The sequence below is a fragment of the Onychostoma macrolepis genome, chromosome 07 (assembly GCF_012432095.1).
Source record: "Onychostoma macrolepis isolate SWU-2019 chromosome 07, ASM1243209v1, whole genome shotgun sequence".
In the NCBI taxonomy this organism is placed as follows: domain Eukaryota; kingdom Metazoa; phylum Chordata; class Actinopteri; order Cypriniformes; family Cyprinidae; genus Onychostoma; species Onychostoma macrolepis.
Window position 1 is genome coordinate 47555686 of NC_081161.1, and position 23356 is coordinate 47579041.

A 23356-nucleotide genomic window follows, 5' to 3' on the forward strand; every position below is an offset into this window, starting at 1 on the left:
TTTTTGAAAATCTAAAAATGCACAGTGTCCTGTAAGGGGTAGGTTTAGGTGTAGGGTTGGTGTAGGACAATAGCACATACAGTAAGTACAGTATAAAAACCATTACGCCTATGAATGTCCCCACAAGGATAGTGAAACATCAAGTGTTATTGTGTGTGTGTGTGTGTGTGTGTGTGAGATGGTCTGACGGTGTGTGTGTGTGTGTGAGATGGTCTGACTGTGTGTGTGTGTGTGTGTGTTCTGCACAGGCGAGTGTGTGTGTGTGTGAGATGGTCTGACGGTGTGTGTGTGTGTGTGTGTGTGTGTTCTGCACAGGCGAGTGTGTGTGTGTGTGTGTGTGTGTGTGTGTGTGTGTGTGTGTGTGTGTTCTGCACAGGCGAGTGTGTGGCAGGAAGAGGAAGGGGACGCCGGTGAAGGTGTGTGACAGAGCGGCGTATGTGACGGAGGACGAGGAGGAGAGTCTGTCTGAACACAGTTACAGCCCAGGTACTGAAACACTCATCTACTGCATTGGATCTAGCCTGATGGATCAAATATGATACAAAACAAAGCAAAACACAGATTTATTTTTATATTTTTGTCCACAGGTTCAGTAAACTTTTCAAATTCAGCAATGCTAGATAATTCTGACCATTGTTTCGTACATCAGGCTGTACAGGCTTGGTTTGTTGGTTGCTGAGTTGTGTTGGTGGTGTTTGTGTTTGTGCAGGAGATGAGCAGTACGCAGAGGGAGCTGGAGACGGTCTTCCTCCGCCGGGCAGCCCATACTACCTCACCGACCCGTCACAGCTCTGGTACATTCACACAGGAGCACGGCTGTGTTCTTCATCTGGAAGCTTATTTCCTCCACAGAATAAAAATATTAGAAGAGTAATTGCAGACTTATCTCACAATTCAGATTTTCAGAGTTTACATCTAGCAATTATGATGTTTTTCTTGTAATTGTTAGTTTGTCATGCGGTTCTGACTTTTTTCATGTAGTTGTAAGTTTACATCTCACAATCTTTACTTTATTTATTATTATTGAGTTTATATAGGAATTACAAAAACAAGTAGGTAATTGTGACTTTTTATATCTCATTTGAGTTGTGAAAAAAGGCGCATGTTTTTTATTCTTTGGCAGAAATGAGCTTCTACGGTCCTGAGCCGTGTTGACTCTGAGTGTACCGTGTGTTTGTGTCCTGCAGTGTGCCTGAGCTCGCTGAAGAGGGCGCCAGCGGCGTCCGCGGCCCTGTGCTGTTCCACCCCCCGCCCAACTGCAGGATTAGAGAGGTGCATTGTGGGAGTCAGGTCCGGCTCGTCGTCATAGCCATTCGAGACATTGCCAAAGGCGAGGAGATCACAGTGGACTACAGCCTGACCGACTGGGGAGAAAATGCCATGGTAAACGATCAGAACGCCACTGAAACACGCTATATGCTCTGTGCATCTGCGTGATCGCTAAGCTAAAATATCCTGTTAAATCACAGGGCTTTCATAGTTCGGTGTCCCCACGCGGGTTTGAATGTGGATTCAACCCAGAGAGCAACATCAAGAAGGTGATTGATGCAACACACACACACACACACAGTAAATCACACTGCATTGACACTGACTGTCTTTGCATACACAACCTGAGTAAATTCAGTCTGATTGTAGATCATGACCTGTAGTGCTGGGCGGTTCATATAGAATACCGGTGTTTATTTTTCTTATGATATGAATTTTAATTTTAACGTTAGATGCGTGTTGATTTCATCAGACGATGTCGCGATTATAAATGAGAGTGACTCCTGGTTAACATGTATTACTGGGTCGTGTTTAGTCACTATTTAGTATGGAATTTTTCTACAATATTCGTTCATCATGACAGTAAAAAGGGTTAATCTACTGCAGTTTTTCCTCTCAATCAGCAGAAAATGTGGTTAACACGCGGTCATGCATAAAAAAAAAAAATACCGTCATATACCGTGAAACCGGTGTCATTTTGAAAAATACCGTGATATACATTTTTGGTCATAGCGCCCAGCACTAATGACCTGTTTATATGTTTACTTTAAAGGTGGCATGAACACTGCGATCTGATGTGCATCACATGCATTTAAACAAAATTGCAGTGTATGTGAAAAATAGCAGGGAATGTGACCAAAAGGAGTTACTCACTACTTGGTATCTGGTCTGTTTGATTATCTGAAAACAGGAAAATAAATGGTAAAATATGCTACAATAAATCAAGAAAAGTATGAAAAATATCACAAATCAGATATGGTGTCTTTAAATTCTACCATATTTCTCCAGCCATCAACCACCTTCTCAAACTTGTAATACGAAATGCTGTTGTCAACAAAACTAAAATAAAATTATATTTTTTCTTAAATATTGTGAAATGCCAAGGGCTGTGACAGTCGCCATGACAACCGTGTCTGGTTAATTATCCACCGGCGGTAATGCGTGTGACGTCACACACTCTATAACAAGAATAAAATACAAAATTTTGTATACAAGTGCAATAATAGTAACAGTTGAAATATAATTCGGTACTTATAGCATATACCATTTAGCTGTAAATTGCTTTATTTAGACTGTTAATTCACAAATGATCTCAAACTCCATAGATGGTATTTCCTTTACACCGTGTCTGCACCGTACACGAGAGGCGTTGCGCGGCGCGACACAATACAGTAGAACACAATACATTATAATCAGTGATGCTGTCTACACTGGGTGCGGTGCGGCACGACAAATCCCCGACAGTAAACTGATGCCTCGTTTAATTTACGACGTGCTGACACAAAGTTCAAATGATTTTTACCGGGCCAGTGTAGACTGACTTTAGCTGTAGCGGTGCGGCGCGTTAAGTGTTAAATGGGCGACTGAGCACTTCATATCTCAAGCCGTTTCCAGTTGCTATTTGCAACAGGAGACCAGCGAACACCCGCTTGCTTGGTGGTGGAATAATGAGGCAAGATACATGGCCACGGTTACTTAAAATGCATTTAAAATGCAAACGCGTGTGTGGCTGAAAACATCGTAACACCAATGAGGTCCTCCCTTAAACCGGATAACATCAACATGTTTGTTTTTCTGTCAAAGAATTTTAAATCTAACATTATATAAAAGCCAAGGTATGCTTAAGCATTAGTGTTTACGTTCTAATTGTTATCAGGCCAACGCAGATTTTCCAGCATGTGATTGAAGTTGTTACGAATTATTTAGGCTACTTTCTTATTTAACTGTATTATTTCTTTGATAGCCTAGTGTTTTGCAGGCTGTGTGTTGCTGTGTTCACTGACGGTGCTAAAATAAACACGTACGTTTGTTAATAGATGTTTGAGCCGCGCCTGCATTTATTTATTTTTCGGTTCAAAATTTTGTATATATATATATATATATGTATTAACACCATGTCATGTCCATTACCACTGCGGTGGTAAACATTTTTTAAAGTGAAATATTAAGCATAGTAATATTTTTGCTTTCTATTTTTATTTAGTAATATTCATTATCATAAAAGCAGGGTTATTATAGTTAACTAAAACAAACATTGTAGTTAAAACTAAAATATTATAGTCAAAAAAAGACATTTTTGTTACGTGAAACTAAACTTACTTAAAATAAATGAACAATATGAGCAACAGAATATAAACGCCTGTTGTCATAAGTAAAACATTTATTTTTTTGTTGCTATGATGTGGAGTTATTATTAACTAAAACTAAAGCCATAAAAATATTACCTGAAATGAAATAAACTTTAACTGGAAAAAAGAAAAGAAAACTTCAGGTTTTCAGCTTATTTCATTTTCATTTATTTTGAAAGTCCTAAAATAACTACAACTAAATAAACAAAAGCTTAATAAAAAATACACAACAAAATTCTTAACTTTAACTAAAATTGAAAATGGAAAAATAAAATCTAATTCAAAATATTAATTCCAATTCACAAACTAAAATACTATGCCATGAGACTAAAAAATCTGCTGTGATGTTTGTCAAGCAACAGTGAATCACCTCCACACTGGAAGTTTTTCTTGGAGTGCGTTAACTGCGTTGGAACATTTTCCCATTTGTAGCTATTGAGTCGTGCACGTTTAAGGTGAGAGTGTCCGGCTCACAGCTGGTTTGTTTCTCTGCAGGAGGAGGAGCCGGGTTCACTCCCTCTGTCTCTCACCGTTTCTGACTACCTCACTCCGTCATGGTCTCTGTCTCCCTCCTCCTCTCCGCTGTCTCACTCCGAGGCCAGCGACTCCGACCGAGAGGAGGAAGAAGAGGAGGAAGACGACGACGATGATGACGACGACGACGAAGAGGACCTGGAGGACCTGCGGGGCCGCATGATGAGACGCCGCAAGAAACGCAAAACCTCGGCGACCGTCAAGAAAAAAGCCCAGCCCCGCCCACTGTCCTTCGCATGCCCCGCCCCCTCCTCACCGCCGCCCTTCCAGCAGCCTCTAGCCCCGCCCACCACCAACATAAACAATAACATAAACATAAACATTGGCGCGAGCGGCACGCTCTCCCGCAGACAGCACTGTCCGTACTGCGGCCGTCACTTCCGCTCCCTCGCTAGGCACCTGGAGAAACACCACGAGCAGCAGCCCGAGGTCCGAGCCGCCATGGAGCTGTCGCACCTCCCCGCTCAAGACGCCTCCTCGCACCCCTTCTCCTCTCCCGCTCCGCCCACGGCCGCTCTGGGAACAACCTCCCTGTTCTCCCGCGAGCGAGACGCTTTGTCTTCGCCTCCCAAATCAGGAGGCGTCTCTTTCTCGCTCTCGCTGTCTCCTCCCCCCGCCTCCAGCACCTCAAAGAAGAGCTCGGCGACGATGGTGACGCCTAGGAAGGGCACTAAGAAGAGCCCCGGCGTCTCGCCCAACCCTCCCGCCCGGAGGGGACGGCCGCCGAAGAAGGAGAAAGAGCTGCAGCTGAAGAAGCAGGAGGAGGCGGAGCGAGCGAAAGAGGAGGAGGCGCCTCCCACGCCGGGGAAACAGGAGGAGGAGGAGAACGAAGAGGAGTTCGACACGAGGAAAGACGGAAGCGCAGAGGAGAAGAACGGAGAGATGGCCAGGTGAGTTTGTATAAAACCGAAAGCAGTAAATGCATCTCTGCAAACGCTGTGAGTTCAAAGCATCCTAGGTGTATGTGACTTTCTTCTTTCAGACGAATCCAATCGGAGTTATATAAAAAATTATCCTTGCTCTTCCAAGCGTTAGAACGGCAGTAGGTGGGTGTTTCTGATCAACAGTCAAATAAAGCGCACGCATCCATAACAAAATGTGCCTCCGTGGGGTGAATACAGGCCTCCTGCAGCGAATCCATGCGTTTTTGTAAGAAAAATATCCATATTTAAAATGCTATAAACATTTTTCTCACTTCCACTGACTGTTATACGAGCAAGCCGGATGACGTGTGTGTATATATACAGTATATGAAGAGTTAATTTGCAAAAACTGATAACTATTTATTTTTTCAGAAATCACGTTTTTTTATTGCGCATTACAAGTAACATCAATTAAACTGTAGTTGATTAATAACTTAAATACAGGTAATTTACAAAATTTAAAGTTCATTGAAAGCATGTTTTTTTTTACATATTAAAAGTTTGTTTTATAGCAAAATGAAATAACTCCACATTTCATGTTTTAGAATTTAAGAAAACACTCGTTTAATCTTCGTAATCTTCTCAGATGACAATGTAGATGCCTGACAAACGTTGTTGTAGTTGTGATCATAAACTGTGTGGATGTGATTATACTCAGTTGTTCCTCAGCATTGTAACGCGCTGCTTTTGCAAGACTCCGCGAAAACGTTTCAGCTTTTACTTTCCTTTTTTTACGCCCTGAAGGAGATATCACAGGTTCATCAAGGTCGTGGAGATTATCCATCCTCGATCACTTTTAGTCAGTTTTGACGAACTCCTCTCAGCTAGCGCATCTTTTTAAAGTGAAAGTAGCCTTGTCGCCTGACCTGAATACAGCGTGCTGATTCGCTAAAATGTATTCATCAGCTTCTGTTCATAAACAACAAGGGCGCTTGTCGGCTTCTGCAGTAAAACATGAACTCACGATGCCTTGAGAGTGGACAAGACCGGCTTTTTTGACAAAACGTGTTTAGGGTTCAGATAGAGCTCATTTTTTATAAAGTGGCGTTTATCGGTTTTGCAAATAAACTCTTTATATATATATATATATATGTATGTATGTACTTTATGTGTATGTATGTATACATATAAATAATATATATTTATATTTTATATAAATATTTATTACAAAAATGTATTGTTTTGTTTTTGCTGTCTCACCTCTGTGCTTCCGCGTTCGTCACTAATCACTGAACCTTACGACAGTCAGCAGAAGTGAAAAAAAGTATTTGTAACATTTTAAATATGGATATTTTTCTTAAAATAAAGGCACTACAGGAGGCCTTTATTCACCCCCCGGAGGCACATTTTATTACAGCTGCATGCACTGTCCGGGACTGCGATTGTTATTTGAAAAGGTTAACTTTAACGGACGAAACCAGATTGACCGACCCGCACACGCTTTAACTCAAAGGATGGACTTCGGTTCAGTGACTCGCATCTAACGTGTATAGTTAAGACAAACTCACCGTGTCTATCTAGTCATGAAGATGTGTATATATTTCAGTTTCAGCAGGCAACTATTTTTACAGCTACATTATTATTCCAGCCACAATTAATCACAACAATGTATATACAATTACCAACGATTAAGCATATAAATCGTCAGTTTGTTCACACGCATCCATCCATTATTTCAAACACGAGATAGTAGTGAGATAATACTTTATTGAACCTTTTCTGATAAAAAGTGTGCGCTGCCCTAAAACGTGACGTCGGCCCTAAAAGGATCTATACACCTAGGATGCTTTGAGGGTGAGTAAATCATGGGCTAATTTTCATTTTTGGGTGAACTAAGCCTTTAAGTAATGCTTGTGTTTTCCAAATGATGCTGTGTGCCCCTGCAGCTCTGGGCGCTCTCACATGCCGCCTCTGCTGTCGTCGCTCTCCGCGCTGGTGCTGTTCCTCCGCCGGCAGCAGCACTCCTCGTTCCTGTCGCTGTCGCGCGCTCCTCCGTCCGCCGAGGCCTGGCGCCTGCTCTGCCACTCCAGCCTGGCTCTGCTGATCCTCTACAACCGGCACCGCGAGTGCGAGGTGGCCAAGCTGACGGTGCAGGACTACCGCAGCCGCTCCTCCTGCGCCACCTCGTGCGACGCCGCTCTGTCGCCCTTCGAGCGCGCCGTCCTCGGCCAGCTCCCGCGCGTTAGCGTCCTGGGCAAACGCGGCCGCCTCCAGCCTCTCATCCTGCCTCCGCACTCCGAGGCGTGTCTGGATCTGCTGCTGAAGACGTCTGCGGACGTGGGCGTGGACCCCCAGAGCCCCTATGTGTTTTCCCGGCCGTATCACTCGCCGGCCACGCCGCTGCGCGGGACCGACCTGCTGCGGAGCCTGGCGCGCACTAGCGGTGCTAAGAACCCCGCGGCTCTAACCGCCCCCCGCGCGCGCCGGCAGGTGGCCATCCTCACTCAACTGCTGCTGCTGGAGGAGGGCGAGCGCGCCGTCAAACGCCTGGAGGACTTCCTGCAGAGGGAGTATCACGTGACGCAGAGCTGCGCTCGGATTGGCCAGGACCCGGCGCTGATGGACCGCGTGGGGAGAGTGGTGCTCTACGGAGAGCGAGAGGGAGTGCTGTTCAGAGGAATGAGTCTGCAGCACATCTGCCTCGAGCTGGACGGTACCGCAGAACACACGCACGTCACCAGAAACACTGTGAATATCTGTTAAACTAATGTATTTCTGTGACGCGCAGCTGTATTTTCAGCATCATTACTGCAGTCTTCAGCGTCACATGATCTTCAGAAATCATAATAATATGCTGATTTGCTGCTCGAGAAACATTTCTGATTATTATCAATGTTGAAAACAGTTGTGCTGCACAATATTTTTGTGGAAACAGTGATATATTTTATTTTTCAGGATTCACAGATGAATAGAAAGTTCAAAAGAACATCATTTATTTGAAACAGAAATCTACTGTAACAATATAAATGACTTTACTGTCACTTTTGATCAGTTTAATGCAGCCTTGATGAATAAAAGCATAATTTAAAAAAAAAAAAAAAATTCTCACTTATCATAAACTTTTAAATGGTAGGTTTTCACAAAAAATTTTTCTTGAGCAGCAAATCAGCATATTAGAATGATTTCCGCGGGGTCTTAAAAAGTCTTAAATTGTACAAGAAAGTCTTAATTATGATTTCAAGAGGTCTTAAATTTGGGGACGTAAAGACCAGAATTGTGATATGGCTGAATGTGACGATTAAACTTCAAAAGGCTATGATTTTATTAAATAAACCTGAGCACTGCACGTTCAGAGTCCGGTGCTGCGCTGCTTGGTGTTCTGCCGTTACCGGGAAACCGTTATATTTGTGCCAAACGCGACATTAGTGCCTTCTTTCACTGCACGATTCTATTAAAATGCATTTAGAATGATCACATAATTTAAGATATGGGGCAGAAAATGTATAGCCTATATTTATATCATGTCATATTGTTAATATCATACGAAGATTACCGCTTTTTTCTCCAAAAGTCAGCATGATTACAAATGTGATATTGATTTTTATGCAACAGTTCAACAAACAAGAAGTTAATATTAAGAGACTTGCATTTTAGGCACCATATTGGCTGTTTTTGCTCTATTTCACCAACAAAAATCACTCCAAACGCAGCCATGGCACTGTTTTGCGTCTCTGAGCAACATGACTGTGTTTAGTTCCTGAATGAATCAAACGTTTAAATGATTCGGTTCAATCGCAATGACTCACTCATTAACAGTGACTTGCTGCCACCTACTGGCCGTGTTTAATTCCACATTTACAGTATCTTCATTTTTGAAAATAATTGCAAACATCAGTTTTCAATGTTTTATGTTTCAAATATCAAAACATTATTTATGTATTTGTAGCTGCAGGTTAAAGCATTCTGTGTCCCTCTGAGCTGCGTTAAACAGTGTGTGAATACATCTGAATGCCTCTTCAGATGCATCGCAAAGATACATGCTGTTGATACTGATTTAATTTGCTCGGTAACAGCACAAATGCAAGAATTTGACTCAAAAAATGATGCACACTTTTAGAAAAAATGGCTTAAAGGTAAAAAATACCCATAAAACTTATTGGAAAAGATTAATTTCTATCACTGCTGTGAACTGACCACATACAGAATATGAAGAATATTAAAACAATTCAGGAGTCAGCTGTCCACGGTAATCTTTAACATACCAGCACAATAACACATTCAGCAAAATATCATCTAATTATCATTATACATAAAATCCCAGAAAATATCAAGATATAGTTTTTTGTCAATATCGCACACCCCTAATTCATGTTATTTCATTTATATAATAATTTTATTGATAATAATTGTTTAAATCAATATAATAATTAATAATTCTGACTTACCCAGTTTCTTAAAAATGGTTTAAAGGCTGAAATGTAAAATTGATAATTTTATAAAAGTTTTTGTGAAAACTTGTATCTGAATTGTAAATTATGCTTTTTACAGTCATTTTACAGTTTAATATGGTCCTATAGACATTGCCCTACTCCGCTCATATGGTATTCATTTGATTTGTGCAGGTCTTAGAAAGTTTTAAATTTGAGCTTAAAAATCCTGCAGAAACCCTGGATTTCTGAAGATCATGTGACTCTGAAGACTGCAGTAATGATGCTGAAAATACAGCTGTGCATCACAGAAATACATTACAGTTTAACACACATTCACGTGAGATATTCAGATATTCACATCAAAAATACAGTAAAAACAGTTTAACATTTTACATCAAATAAATGCATCCCTGGTGAGCAGAAGAGACATTTAAAAATCATAATCCAAACTTTTGATCAGTAATGTAGTAATGCATGTGATTTTGACGTTACCAATATTACGGAAGCGTAAAGAAAACAATAAATGACTTGCATGCAGATTATGTTCTTAATTAACAAAAACAGCGGAATTACATTATATTACATTTGTTTTATTACATTATATTAAAGTTATGCTAATATGTGCATGCTTTGCAATGGTAGAAAGGTGGTTTGCTAAAGGTTTTTCTGCCCTCTTGTTTATACTGTGTTATATTATGCTTAATTATTCCCTTTGCTGAAAAAGACTGACCGCTTTATATTACTTTTTGTCGTTGTATTTAATTGCAAATAGGATTCCTATTAAATCAAAGCTATTAGAGCGGCTCGTAAAGGCACAGATGTGGACAAGCGTACACGTTTAAAGCTCTGTGTCTGAGTGTTTCTTGTCTTTGTGTCAGTGATGTCGGGGAACTCTGCCGACTCGTTCTCGGAGGACTCTGATGGAGAGGCCAGTAAGAGTAAAGACCGAGCCGATGCTGCGAAGAAGGACGGCTCGAGTAATCGAGCGCCGCGGCCGAAGAAGAGCAGCAGCCTTCATCAGTCCACGAGTGCGTCAGCGGCACTCAAGAGACGCAGCGCTCAGGTCAAATCAGGTCAGCACTGAACTAGCACTTCAGTCACATCTCTTCTGAGCTTGCCTTCTGAGGGGACTGTGATTAGAAACTAATGCAGCAGCGAGATGGTTGCACACAGCAAGAAGAGCATCTGAAAACCTCTCTAAATTTAGTCAGATGTTTTGCAGTTTGTAGCCATTTCTGAATCCGGTGTTAGAAAATAATTTACTTGATTTAAGACATATTTTCTAAATCTTGAATTCCAGTAAAAATAAAAAAAATATAAAAAAGCCAGTTTTGCCATGTTACCAGTGTTATTGTAGTATCTTTAATATAGGCTTTTAATTTCCTTTAATATCTATCCACCTTATTGTCCAACGCGGAAGTAAGCCGTTTTCTGTGAATGTGTGAAATAGCGAGAAGAATAACAACGTGCAGTAAACGGTAAAACCACTGTGTTCATAATTACAAAATTACATTAAAATAATATGGAAAGACTCACCAGTTTGTGATATTTCAAGCAGTAAAACGAGCCGTTTTGGGACAGCTACAAATCCAGAAGACTCGCATAAAATTTACAAATATGAATATTGTAAACATATATATTCTGTTTTCATTTCTTTCTTTTTTTTTCTTTCTTTTCTAGAAAATTGAGAAACTACTACTAAGCTAAAGTGTTACAATATTTTGAATTCGTTTTTAATTTTTGTATCTTCTGTTTTCATTCTAATTTCCATTAACATTCTTTGTTTTTGTAGTTTTTAATTCATTTTAATTTTTAAATGAATTTTTAAGTTTTAGTTATTGTAGTACATCAGATTAAATTATAGTGTATTGTTTTGAATTTGTTTTTATTTTGTATTTTCTGTTTTAATTTCAATTAATGTTTTTTTTATTTTTTATTATTATTTAAAAAGAATGTGTGTATAGTTTTTATTAATGTATATTTCAGTTTTTGTTGTTTTAAACTAACAGAAAATGAGAGGTGCTTTGGCAACTAGCTGAAATAAATTAGTTTTATTTTCTTCCGGTAATGTTTATTTTATTTTGGTTAACAAAACATGGTTTTAATGGTTTTGGTTTTATATTATACTTGTATATAATTCCAAAATATAATATTCATATTTATAATAATCCTGCATGTCAGTAGGATGTTTGAGATTTTTATGGTTATTGTGCCGAATATATGTTAGGTGTTTTTTCATGGTCAGTGTCGACATGCGTGTTGTTGCTCGTGCTGATGGTGTTGTGTGTGTGTGTGTGTGTGTCTCAGGGAAGCGCGGCGTGCTGAAGCGGCCGTGGTCGGAGGCGGAGCGTGTGGCGGTGGAGACGCACCTGAAGAGGAACATCATCGAGCTGCGTGTTCCTGCGAAAGCGGACTGTGAGCGATGCCTGCAGCTCTGCCCTCTGCTCGTCAGCAACCAGCGCGACTGGAGAGCCATCAAGTTCTACTGCCACAACCGCATCCAGCTGCTGAAGAAACAGGGACGCAGAGACGGCAACACGGCCCCCGCTGTCTGCTGACCACAGTAACACACTCAGACACACACACAGAGAGAGAGGGACACGCACGCACACACACACACACACACACACACATACATACACAAAGAGAGAGGGACACATGCACACACACACAGAGAGAGAGAGACACGCACGCACACACACACACACACACACACACACACACACATACATACATACACAAAGAGAGAGGGACACATGCACACGCACACACACACACACATACATACATACATACACAAAGAGAGAGGGACACATGCACACACACAGAGAGAGAGGGACACGCACGTACACACACACATACACATACATACACAAAGAGAGAGGGACACATGCACACACACACAGAGAGAGAGAGGGACACGCACACACACATACATACAGAGACACACACACACACACAGAGAGAGAGGGACACGCACACATACACACACACACACACAGTAGCACACTTACAGACACACACACAGAGAGGGACATAGAGACGCACACACACAGTAACACACACACACAGTAACACACACACACACACACAGTAACACACACACACACACACACAGATGACAGAACGGTGTTGTATTTTGTTTAATAACTGTTCTTGTAAGCTAGCGCACAGTGCAATCGCACACACGCTTCCCACATTCCCTCGTGTGTGTGTTTCTCGGACCGTTTCTCTGTCAAACTAAGGAACTGTTTCACACGCCGGTGTTCAGACTCAGAAACGCAGCGGCGATGAACTGAAGCAGGTTTGGTGACTCTCTCTCTGTACGGACTGTTTTACGCGACTGACGTCATTGGTTCGGGGGAGTTTGGCTCCGGTGGATCCGGACTGGTTTTCTGGAGCTGTGTAAACAGTGTTGGATTATTTGGGACCAGCGTTTCTTTCTGGAAGCTCGAGGTCAGTCTTACCTCAACAGACATCAGTCTGCATCTGGAGATCCGCTCTGCTATCGGTCAATCTCACAAACAACACGTCCAGCTCATAATTCACACTCAGATCAACAGAACAAACAGGAAATCATGTTTTGCATAAAGATAATGATGTCTGGTTTCATTATCCTCTTTGCTTTGTTTTCTGTTTTTGTTGTTATTTTTTGCATTAGCAGTAATATCAGCAGGGCTTTTCTGTAGAAGGTTGTTTAAAAGTTGCAATTACTTTTTTTGTTTTTATTTTCCCTCAAAATGTTGCAATTATATTTTTAACCTTTTTCCCTCAAAAAAAACCAAACATATATTTTTTTAATTCTTAACTTTCTTAGGTAACCATTGCTTTACCTCAAATTAATAAAATCATCTTTGCTGTAGAATGATATAGAAAGCAAAACGATTCCTTGACATTTTTACTTTTGATTTCTGTTTTATAATTTTCTCTATCAATAGTGCTTCTCTTTAGATTCTCATTACTGTAATACTTTGATACTTTGACTTTATGTACAGACTTTATTACAGGAAAAACTACTTTTTCTTTTCAGAATAAGTTATTTTTATTTATTTTTTTGCATTGCATTAAAAACATTTGTAGCTAAGAAGTTCTTAAATGTCCAAAAAAAAAAAAAAAAAGCATCAAAACAAAATGTTCGGCTTGATTTTCTTCATGCAAAAGTGTCTGTTTTTATTTCTGGGTCAGCTATGATCTGGACCTGTTTGTGAGATTGATCCGTCTGTATTTTGAAGTGTTGTTTGCCTTAACTTTTGTTGTGTTCCTGGTTTTATATTGATCTCGTCCGGCTGCGGCTGATATTAAACCCAGTCACATTCACTCGTTTCTATGCATCATTGGTGTTTTGGGGATCAGTCGCGTTTCATTCCGTTGGAGGTTATTTTGCTCATCTGTGCCAATCCGAATGGTTTTTGGTGAAATCTCTGGCGTCAGACTCTCTCCTGTACAGTCGTCTGATCTCGGATCTGTGTACGGTGACGTATCGTAACATGATGTTAGCCAGTAGAGTGTTTCACTGCGTGATGATGTACATTCTGTAAATATGACTTATATGAAAGTACTATGTTTTAAAGTTGTTTTCTTAATGCTGTTGTAAAGGTATATCAGATTTTAGAGAGATGATATCTTAACAAATACAGAGCTTAACGTCACACTGCAAAGAAAAACCTTTGAATTTCAGACTGTCATGTCTTTTTATTAAATTACAAACACATGAAACATCAGTCGTGTGTATCTGGATGTCATTTATGATTCATATTTCTTACACAACACAAGCTCACATGCTGCAGGATAGTGAAAGGTATCAGTCGTCATCAATGCTCTTTGTTCATTTTTGACTGAAAAATGTAGCTTTTTTCTTTTTTTCTTTTTTTTTTTGATTGCTCTTAAATACTTGATAGGTTCACCTTTTCATGGTGTGGTAACAGCTTACAAAAACACATCATTCAGTGAAATGCCAAAAAAAAACACTTTTACATGTTAGATTTTTTGAAAAACAAGTAGATGTTATGAATAATTGTGATCAACTTTACTGGTCAAGTTCACTGTTTGAAATAGGTGGCCATTTGATTGCCTGAAATATCAGCTGATGTAGAAGTTTTGTCATTCAGTGTAATGCAAATGATCTGCTACACCACAGTGTCATCCATTACACTGAATGACAGTATCACTGTATAAATAACAAGTTTAGCCTCTTATCAGAGAAATGAGGAATGTTTAACATTGACAGATGTGTGTTAAACTTAACCCTCATCTGTCCCTCGGGTCAAATTGACCCGAAACTGATTTCAAAGATTTTTTAAAAATCGAGCGTTGATCGCTTTGACCCGAGACTCCTTGACTTTAGTCGCACTTGCACCGGGAACACACAAAAAAAAATTGGAGCAGATTCGAAGATGTTAAGTGGGTGTAAAAAAAAAAGTGACAAAAGTGTCCCTCGTGGGTCAATTTGACCCGGGGCCAAAAAAGACTAGAATTCATGAAAAAACTGCGGGTTTTTTTAATTGAGTTTTGTCACACTTGAGCACGGAGCACACACAAAAATTCGATTCGATGATTTTATGTGGGTGTAATAAAAAAATGTAACCTGGCCATAGGAATTTGACCACCCATAGGAATCAATGGAAAGTCCGAAAAATCTATGGATTTGTTTTACCATACAAAATCTGACACAATCCAGGAAAGATGCATACCCAAATGAAGGGCTGATACTGCAGAATGTCCCCAATGCAGAAAAAAACTCACATATCCATACACACAGGCACACACACACAAACACACACATGGTACACACACTCCCATAGACATACATTATAACATAAATAATGTTTCTGCTGGGAAATGAATATCATTTTGACTTTTTTTTTGACCAAACACAGTTAAATTTGAATGATGAGGTGAAAACCAATCATTTGATATCATTTTTATATTTTTAAATTTATCTTTTATAATTATTACATATTTATGGATATGAATGTTTAGATTAAAATACAGTATAAATTTATATATATTTTTTTACAAAATATTGTTTTTACAATGCTTTTATATATATCTGAAAGCCTTGAGATACATCTGAAAACTAAATGAAGCCTCAAAGTGGTGTAGTTTTCAAGATTTAACTTTCTGAGCTCAGTTGAGAATCTCCATAGGGTTCAATAGGCCCATCTGGTGGCTGAAACTATAAATGCAGTTTTTTGTCATTTTTCCGAGCCAGATGGCCTCAGAGACACTCAGTGACCTAGTTCCTGATGGATAATGATGTTTAAAGTAGAAATTGTGTCTTTGTTTGTTTTTTTTTGGTGAAAAAATGTATGCAAATATGCTAATTTTCATGAAAAAATCTGGAATTTATGAAAAAAAAAAAAAAAAAAAAATCTCCAAAAATTATAACAAAACCTCCATAAATAATTAGAAAAAAAACGTAATTAAAGAAAAAAAAAAAAACATTTTGGACTGAAAAAAAAGGTGTGACGTTGAGGGTCTTCGGGTCAGTTTGACCCACGAGGGACACTTTGGTTATAGGGTTGGGAGCACCGGAGGGTTAAAGAATAGAGTTCACACCACAACTATAACGATAACGACAGAGGAACGATATCTTTACAATAATTTTGAGTATGATTTCTTATTTTCCAGCTGATGTACGATAAAACACAAGCATTTGAAGCTGCAGACGACACAACTTTACCATGCTTGGTTATAATACACAGAATATCATCTGCTGCTGTGGATGCTAATATAGTTATTCTTATCATTATCATTATGTTGTTGCTGTGACGGGGATTTACAGCATAATTATGATCTGTTCATGAGATCAACCAGCAGGTTTAGATCAGTCTTGTTACTGCTTTCTAAGCTCCCATTAAAACAGTTTCTGTCAAATGTGATTACATTATTAGTGTTTTTTACTGCGGCTGTGACTTTACATTAAAATGTTGTATTATTTGTATTGCCTTATCAGAATCAAATGCATTTCCATTCATATTTTTTTCAATAATTGTATTTATTTTTGTTTATTAATCATGTAATTTTTATGTAAAGAGGCCATATCAGCATACGATCATTTACACACATACTCTTACGAACAGGTTCTTATGAAGTAATAGAAAATACAATACAGATCAATATTTTAACAGATTCCCAAACACAAGTGAGATTTATGTTCTCTTTATGTTATGTTGTTTGCCGTCAGTAGAGATGGAGACGGCTGAGGTATATTCTCGCCCCTTGTTCGTTCATGAAGCATTTTGAACGTTGCTAGTGTCACGGCCTGAGACACTTTTAAGCTAGCTCGCATTGTATTCTGTTCAGCAATGGCATTTTTTCAAGACTAGCTATCTTGAGAGCTCTTTCCTGAGATCCAGGTGGATATTTCTGGTCAAATGTTGTATCGAAATGTCTTTGCATACACCCAGTATTTCACTGATTCTTCCATTCTTCAAGCGCTCTCCTGCCTTCACTGCTGACGCTGCGACTCTTCTTGTGTGCATGTGTTCCTTCATTAGTGTTTTCCTCACATCTTTTTTCTCCTCTAATAACAAATTTGTCCATTTTGATCGTTGATAAGTTGTTTCTTACTGTCCCACGGACTCGTTTATAGCTGAAAGGAGATCCAAGGCTTTGGAATAGTGAGATTACATCCCTTCATGTTTTCAAAGCTGGGGTAAAAATGCATTTCTTGTCATTAGCTTTCTAGGAGCTGGGCTAGTATCTGTGTTTTTTTTATTTGGATTGTGTTTTGTGTAGATGCATGTTGATTGTACAGCACTTTGGTCTGCAGGTGCAACTGTAAAGTGCTGTATAAATAAAAGGAATGAATGAATGAATGTTTGTGACGGGGTTGTGGTTTTTCACTCAAAACGGCCACTGCTCCTCATGTAGTGTAGGAGAGTAGACCATATATGGCAGCAATAAAATAAGTACATTGTATATACTTATGGATTAAAATAAAATGTTGAAAAAGTAATAATTTTCCATCTTAATTTTATGGGTCGGGGTTGAGTTGTTAAGCTTGACAGTACCCTCCCTGACCATAACATGCCTCACAAATATGAATAAAACGTATGATACTAATAACCATTTTCTGCAACACTATTAAAGAGACCTGATTGATGTCATTTCTGGTAAATTATGTCACATATGAGTGGAGTCGAAATGATTATTTAGGGTCGTAGAATGGTTAGTGTGACGGGGTTGAGTTCAGACTGAGGGACATACATTTAAAGTCTGTTTTTTATAAAATATATATATATATAATTTTTATTTTACAAGAAAGGAACACATAGTACAAGTACAAACTCGGTTAAGTGCCTCTGGGACATGACAATATGCTTGGTTTTAACATTATTTTTTGCTAAAAATATTAAAATGCAAGAATTATTGTTATTCATTATAATGGGCATCCCAAAGTTTTGTGAAAAGCTTCTAACGATTCATTTTGGTGAATCACCACTTTAGAAACATCTCACCGAATCCCAGGAATGATCCGTTTGCAGCTCCACGTAACTAACTGAGCTCGTATGTGTAACATTATTACTTTTATTTTAGCGGTTTACAGTGAAAATGCAGAAAGAGTAGCAGATGAAGTCTGTATGTGTTTCAGTTTGTCTCAAGTTCTTTGTATGGATGTTTATTTAATGCTGGATTTAGGTGTTTGTATTTAATAATAGCCTATTTGTTGTATTTTGAGTTAAATTAGCTACACGATCATTACTGGGTTTGTATACATCATGTTAACAAGCCAAAAATAAATAAATAAATCAACTTGTGACGTTCATCATTTAGTTATCTAAAAAAGCATGCATTTAATGTCAAATTCTGATACAGTTAACAATTTCTGTCTTATTGGATATATTCTTATATACTAGAAAGTAACAAATGACTGTGATTGGTCCACTGCTCAACATTAAGCACTTAATGAATCTGAAATCGTTAGGTTGCTGAATGGAAATCTGTGACTTGTGGGTTAGAATTCCACTCTGTTAGTTTGTATTGATTATACTGCTTTTGTTTTTGTTTTCTGCCGAGGTCGTGCAGTTTTGATCCGCATGCGTGCGCAGTGTGAACGCTTCGTTTGAGTCAGGATTACTACTGCGGCACGAAACGTTCAGGTGTGATGCTATATCGAAGGCCTCTCCGTTCACAATTAAGTTGCTTTCGACTGAAAATAAATCGTAAAGTGCATTGCATTTGGACCAGTATTTCCGGCCGTTATCACGAAGCTGCTGAGTGGAAACTTAGGTTGACTTGGTTTAGTCCTGTCCCTACATCATCTGCTTCACTGCCTGCTTTGTCTATTCAGTCATGTGTAACTCAAAATCGAAGTACAGGGCATAATGCAAATAAGTTTGTGTAACATCAGAGTGTCCCTGCTACTCAAATTGTGTGGCAAATGAATCCTCAAAGAGATTATACTGAATTTTAATTTGGTTTAAAGGTGTGGAGTAACTGTGATTTACTGCTGTATCTGCTAATATTCTAAGCAGCATACTGTGACGTTATACAGTGGTACTGATTATAGTTATGAATTGCCACGTGATTGTGCCGGTATTAAAATACACCTAAATTCACCAACACTAGGCCTTTTCCCCTGTTGTGTTCATCATGTGTGTGTTTGGTGGCTGATGGGTTCTTGTTTCTCATCTGTTGACATCAGATAGACGTGTGACTCGAGTGTCTTGGAAATGGAAATCTCTGCTGACTCTCTTTGAATGCTATTTTCAATGTATGTAAAATATGTGGAAAGCTGCCACACAAGCTGTCTTGTTGCTGAAAAGAGCAGTTGGAGTATTTGTGTGGCATCATGAGGATTGGTTTGATCTTTGTGCTGATATCAGGTGAGTTTCAGTGCTCTTGGAAATGATCATTTTCCCCAAATTTTAAAGCTACGTATAAATATGACGTTCCAGAAATTAATGGGTTAATATACTTAAAGTGTAATATACTTCCATTATATACTTAAAGTGCTCTATTTTTGTGCACTAAAGTTGTACTTACTATACCAAAAATGATTCTTTAGTATAAGATAAACGTAAGATCATCTAAGTGCACTCAACTGTGCTGTTTTGGGACACCATGAATATAAACTAAAACATACGCGTTTAACATACTATCTCTGTGTTTAAAATGTATTTAGTCACGTCCCATCTTTCATACACGAGTACACTCATGTGTGCTACAAGTGGTGAAGAAATACATTTTTTTAAATACAGAAATAGTGTGTTAAAAGCACATTTTATTTCACATTCATGGTCCCAAAACAGCACAGTTGAGTGCACTTCGATGATCTTACGTTTATCTTAAGAAGTACTTTTAAGTACGACATTAGTGCGCAAAAATAAAGCACTTTAAGTACATTATGAAAGTGCACTTTTTTCAGCTGGGATGGTTGATCTAAAGAAAATTCTAGTGGAACTTTAACTTTGCGATGCATTCTGAATTTGATATTTCAGCATTATAAATAACATGCCATAAACGGATTATTATCTCTCTCCGCAGCTCTGAGCTCCAGCGTGAACTCTTATGTGTTTAACTTGGTGTCTGAGAGAATGAGCTGGACCGAAGCTCAGACGTACTGCAGACAGCATCACACCGATCTCGCCACCTTTAATAACCAGACGGACATCAATGAGCTGCTGCAGTCTCTACCCGGTGGTCTGAGCAGTCTGATGTGGATTGGACTCTATCGGACGGATGAGTATTCTCCCTGGGTCTGGTCCGATGGGAGCACATGCCTCTTCACACCGTGGGATTCTTCACAACCAAACAATTCTGGTGGCAACCAGGACTGTGCGTGCATGTCTAATGGATACTGGAACGATTGGTGGTGTACAGAACAATTACCATTCATTTGCTACACTGGTGAGTTGTGAGCAGCAGCTACAGTACAGCAAATACCTAACCATTTCACTTCATTTAACTGCCCAGCGGAACTGAGAACAAGCATGTTGCTTGTCATACTGTTTAATTGACTTCTTTTCACGGTTGAGACACTGATTGAGCAATTACTCGAGACACAAGATGTTCATGTTTATTTCGTGCCATAACATACTGCCTTGACACGCCACAAGAGCATCAAAACCACAAAGTCGTGGTTACCTTTTTAAATTTTTTTATTCCGTGGCGGAAAAAACTAACTCGGAATTGTGAGAAAAAAGTCAGAATTTTGAGTTTATCTCGAAATTCTGTGAATGCCATTAAAACAAATACACTTTATTCAGTTAAAAAGTATGTGGCTAGATATGGAACAAGCAATATTCAGTTGAAGTGTATGAGATTGAAACGTGTTGGATTTATTGATGATAAATATGTAACGCTGCTTGTGTATTTAAAAACACATTCAGTCGTTCAGTTTATTAACACTATTGCAGAAATCATATTGTATGACTGATGATAATTATGCATCGCATCAAATTTAGTTCATGTTAAAACTGTAATCCAAGTGGATGGACAGTTTCTATGCAATTCATATACATATTTGAGGATATATAATGATGCTCCAAAATGCAGATGATAGCTGTAGAGTATATTTTGCTAAAGACACATTTTTAAAGAAGAAACAATAAATGGTAGACCGAATACTTTTTTTTTTTTTTTTTTTTTAAGTTATATGTAGTTATTGGCCTGAGCACTTCATCATGTGTCTCTTACAGAGAAAAAGAGACAGATGGTGAGACTGGAGGTACAATCAAGACAAAATATGAATGATCCTGTAGTGAGGAGTAGGATTTTGGCAAAGGTGAGTTTAATACACTGTAAATAAATAAGCTTTTTGTTGAAATGTAAATTAAATAGATAACAATGACGATAAACTTACGAGTACTGAGTAATAATGTCTGTTTGTGTCCTTCAGTTAGAGCGGAGGCTGAAGGAGAGTGGTCTGGCAGACGCTAAGCTCTCGTGGAGGACGTTTTCTGGTGATACTGTGTTTCACAAGATGTGGTATCAGCAGAGTGACGCTTCGAACGCGTCCTGCAAGAGAACCACGAACTGATCGTCTTATAATAGCATTTCTTGTGTCATTTTAGATGCTTTTAGAAAATGTGGGAGCCATCGGTAGATGGAGCTGTATGTGCACTTCTGTACTATTAGGCTATTTCTGTGTTAAATGCCAAAATACAATTTGGAGATTTTATATAATCACCCTTACATCTTATACTGACTGTCCTTTTAGCTGCATTTTCAATGCTTCTTTTGCATTGTAAGAGTTGGTTTTTGAATGTTGCAAGTTTGTAAAGAAAAACAAAACAAAAAAACATTCAAAATATATGTAAACTGGAAAGCAAGATGACACCTGCAGGTCAACACCTGTCCTGTAGAGGGAGCTCAATAAAACAACAGAAAGAAAGTGAGTCCTTGTTATACAATTATGTAAGAGCTACTCCATGGGCTGGCTACCTTTTCAGCATGACATGCCATTTTTATTGTTTCTGGTTAACCACTGAGCCAACCCCCCACTCATTTTTTATTTTTTTTTATTTTAAAACTGCAGTCTGTAACTTTTTTTTTATGTTCAAAATTGATATAATAAGCGAGTACACCATGAATCCATTTTCCAAGCCGTGTCACATATGTACAAGTCATTGGTGTTTGGTGAAGAGTTTCTGGCTCAAGATCTGCATTTAAAGTCACAGCAGAGGTGTTCACAGAATCGCAGAATCGATCCATTAATCTATTTATCGTTACACCCCTACCTGCAGGCTCCTGGATCGGACTCCCCCCTGCCTGTTTATATACGCAACCACTGTTGTGTTGTCTGATCTGACTAACACACGTCAGCCTTTTATCTGCGGGAGGAAGTGTGTGAAGGCCAAAGACCCTGTAAAGAGTTCTGGACAGTTTATATGCATTATTTTGGCTGATTCCGTCCATAGCCCACTCACAGGCTGTCCTTCCATTATCGCTCCCCAACCCAGTGAGGATGTGTCGAGGTGACCACCTTGCGATTCGACACCAGTCCCATTGGCACAGCTTCCATCAGGAACTTCCCGCCAGATGAGCAGAGCTTTGAGACATTGGGCTGAAATGCACACCCTCCTGTGCAGATGTCTGGAGGGATTTAATTTCAGAGAAGCAGTCCATCTCTGAAAATCTCTCATGAACAGCAGCCCCAGAGTACACTGCTATGACTGAAGCCACGAGGCCCAGCAACCTCAGACGCAGCCGAAAAGAGGCTGCTTTCCCAGATGAGGCTGAATCACGCACCCTCGGTTCAGACAGGGCTGCCGGTAAGATACTGAATTTAGGTTTAAACCCAGAAATATCACTGAGTTTGAGTCAAGGTTATTGTAGTTTTGAATTTTTAAATTCGTTTTATTTTAATATTGTGTTCAAATTTGCTATAAAATTCAGTTTAATGTTTATTAGTTTCATTCATATTTTTGTTAGTTTTAGTTTTTATTTTGTGAACACGTTTTTATATAGTTTAGTTTCCATTTTAATTAAAGTTTAGCAGAACTAACAGATCACTTCCAGAGCGAAGGCCGAAGAAAGACAGGCATAATTTAACCTTAATGAAGCAAACGTTTAGATTTTTTAGATGGTAAAAGTATACAAATATACACCAAAGGAAGCAGTCAAGCCTTCTTACTAAATAAATCTACACAATTTGTGCTTAATGTCATATCTAATGATGTGTGTTGAGATATTTAATATGAAAATAAATGTAGCATTTGGTTATGATGGTTAGATGTGTCTTTCTCTTATTTAACCATAATCATGATATTGTAATTGTCGTGTGTTGCTCAGTGTCATAACTGGGACTGAAATTCAATACTGGAAATCGCATTTAACAGTAAAGCTCATATTTGAATATGTTCTTTTCATTTATGAAGAATTATAAGTGTGAGTATGATGTGATTTAGCCTATTTGTTCAAAAGCCTGGCAGAGAGATCACAAGCAGGGTTCCCGCGGGTCCTT

At 38.9% G+C, this 23356-nt stretch overlaps 2 protein-coding genes across 3 annotated transcripts in view; both read left to right on the forward strand.

Moving 5' to 3' along the window:
• The window catches only part of LOC131543800 (uncharacterized), a 15695-nt gene extending 1530 nt beyond the window's left edge, over nt 1–14165 (forward strand). The window contains exons 2-9 of the mRNA XM_058781597.1: nt 377–486; nt 710–794; nt 1188–1383; nt 1470–1538; nt 4113–5041; nt 6961–7727; nt 10323–10517; nt 11752–14165. Coding sequence (XP_058637580.1) covers nt 377–486; nt 710–794; nt 1188–1383; nt 1470–1538; nt 4113–5041; nt 6961–7727; nt 10323–10517; nt 11752–12002 — 2602 coding nt within the window. The 3' untranslated portion in view covers nt 12003–14165. The remainder of the gene's footprint in view (nt 1–376; nt 487–709; nt 795–1187; nt 1384–1469; nt 1539–4112; nt 5042–6960; nt 7728–10322; nt 10518–11751) is intronic.
• Nucleotides 14166–14268: 103 nt separating this feature from the next.
• LOC131543801 (lactose-binding lectin l-2-like) lies at nt 14269–23101 on the forward strand. 2 transcript variants are annotated; one of them, XR_009271988.1, is made up of 5 exons: nt 14269–19274; nt 19936–20298; nt 21090–21175; nt 21290–21784; nt 22137–23101. XR_009271988.1 is itself a non-coding variant. In XM_058781598.1 (4 exons), the coding sequence occupies exons 1-4, from the start codon at nt 19241–19243 to the stop codon at nt 21428–21430; spliced, it is 624 nt and encodes a 207-aa protein (XP_058637581.1). In that variant the 5' UTR covers nt 14269–19240; the 3' UTR covers nt 21431–23101. The 2 variants fall into 2 exon arrangements, 1 of the variants encoding a protein (XP_058637581.1); XM_058781598.1 differs by having other exon boundaries at nt 21290–23101.
• The last annotated feature ends 255 nt before the right edge of the window (nt 23102–23356 follow it).

What these genes read in the sequence shown, in the direction of transcription:
- LOC131543801 (XM_058781598.1), top strand. Translation starts at nt 19,241, where the DNA reads ATGAGGATTGGTTTGATCTTTGTGCTGATATCAG. An exon ending in ACCATTCATTTGCTACACTG is followed by an intron (nt 20,299 to 21,089) that starts GTGAGTTGTGAG and finishes TGTCTCTTACAG; the next exon opens with AGAAAAAGAGACAGATGGTG. An exon ending in GGAGTAGGATTTTGGCAAAG is followed by an intron (nt 21,176 to 21,289) that starts GTGAGTTTAATA and finishes TGTGTCCTTCAG; the next exon opens with TTAGAGCGGAGGCTGAAGGA.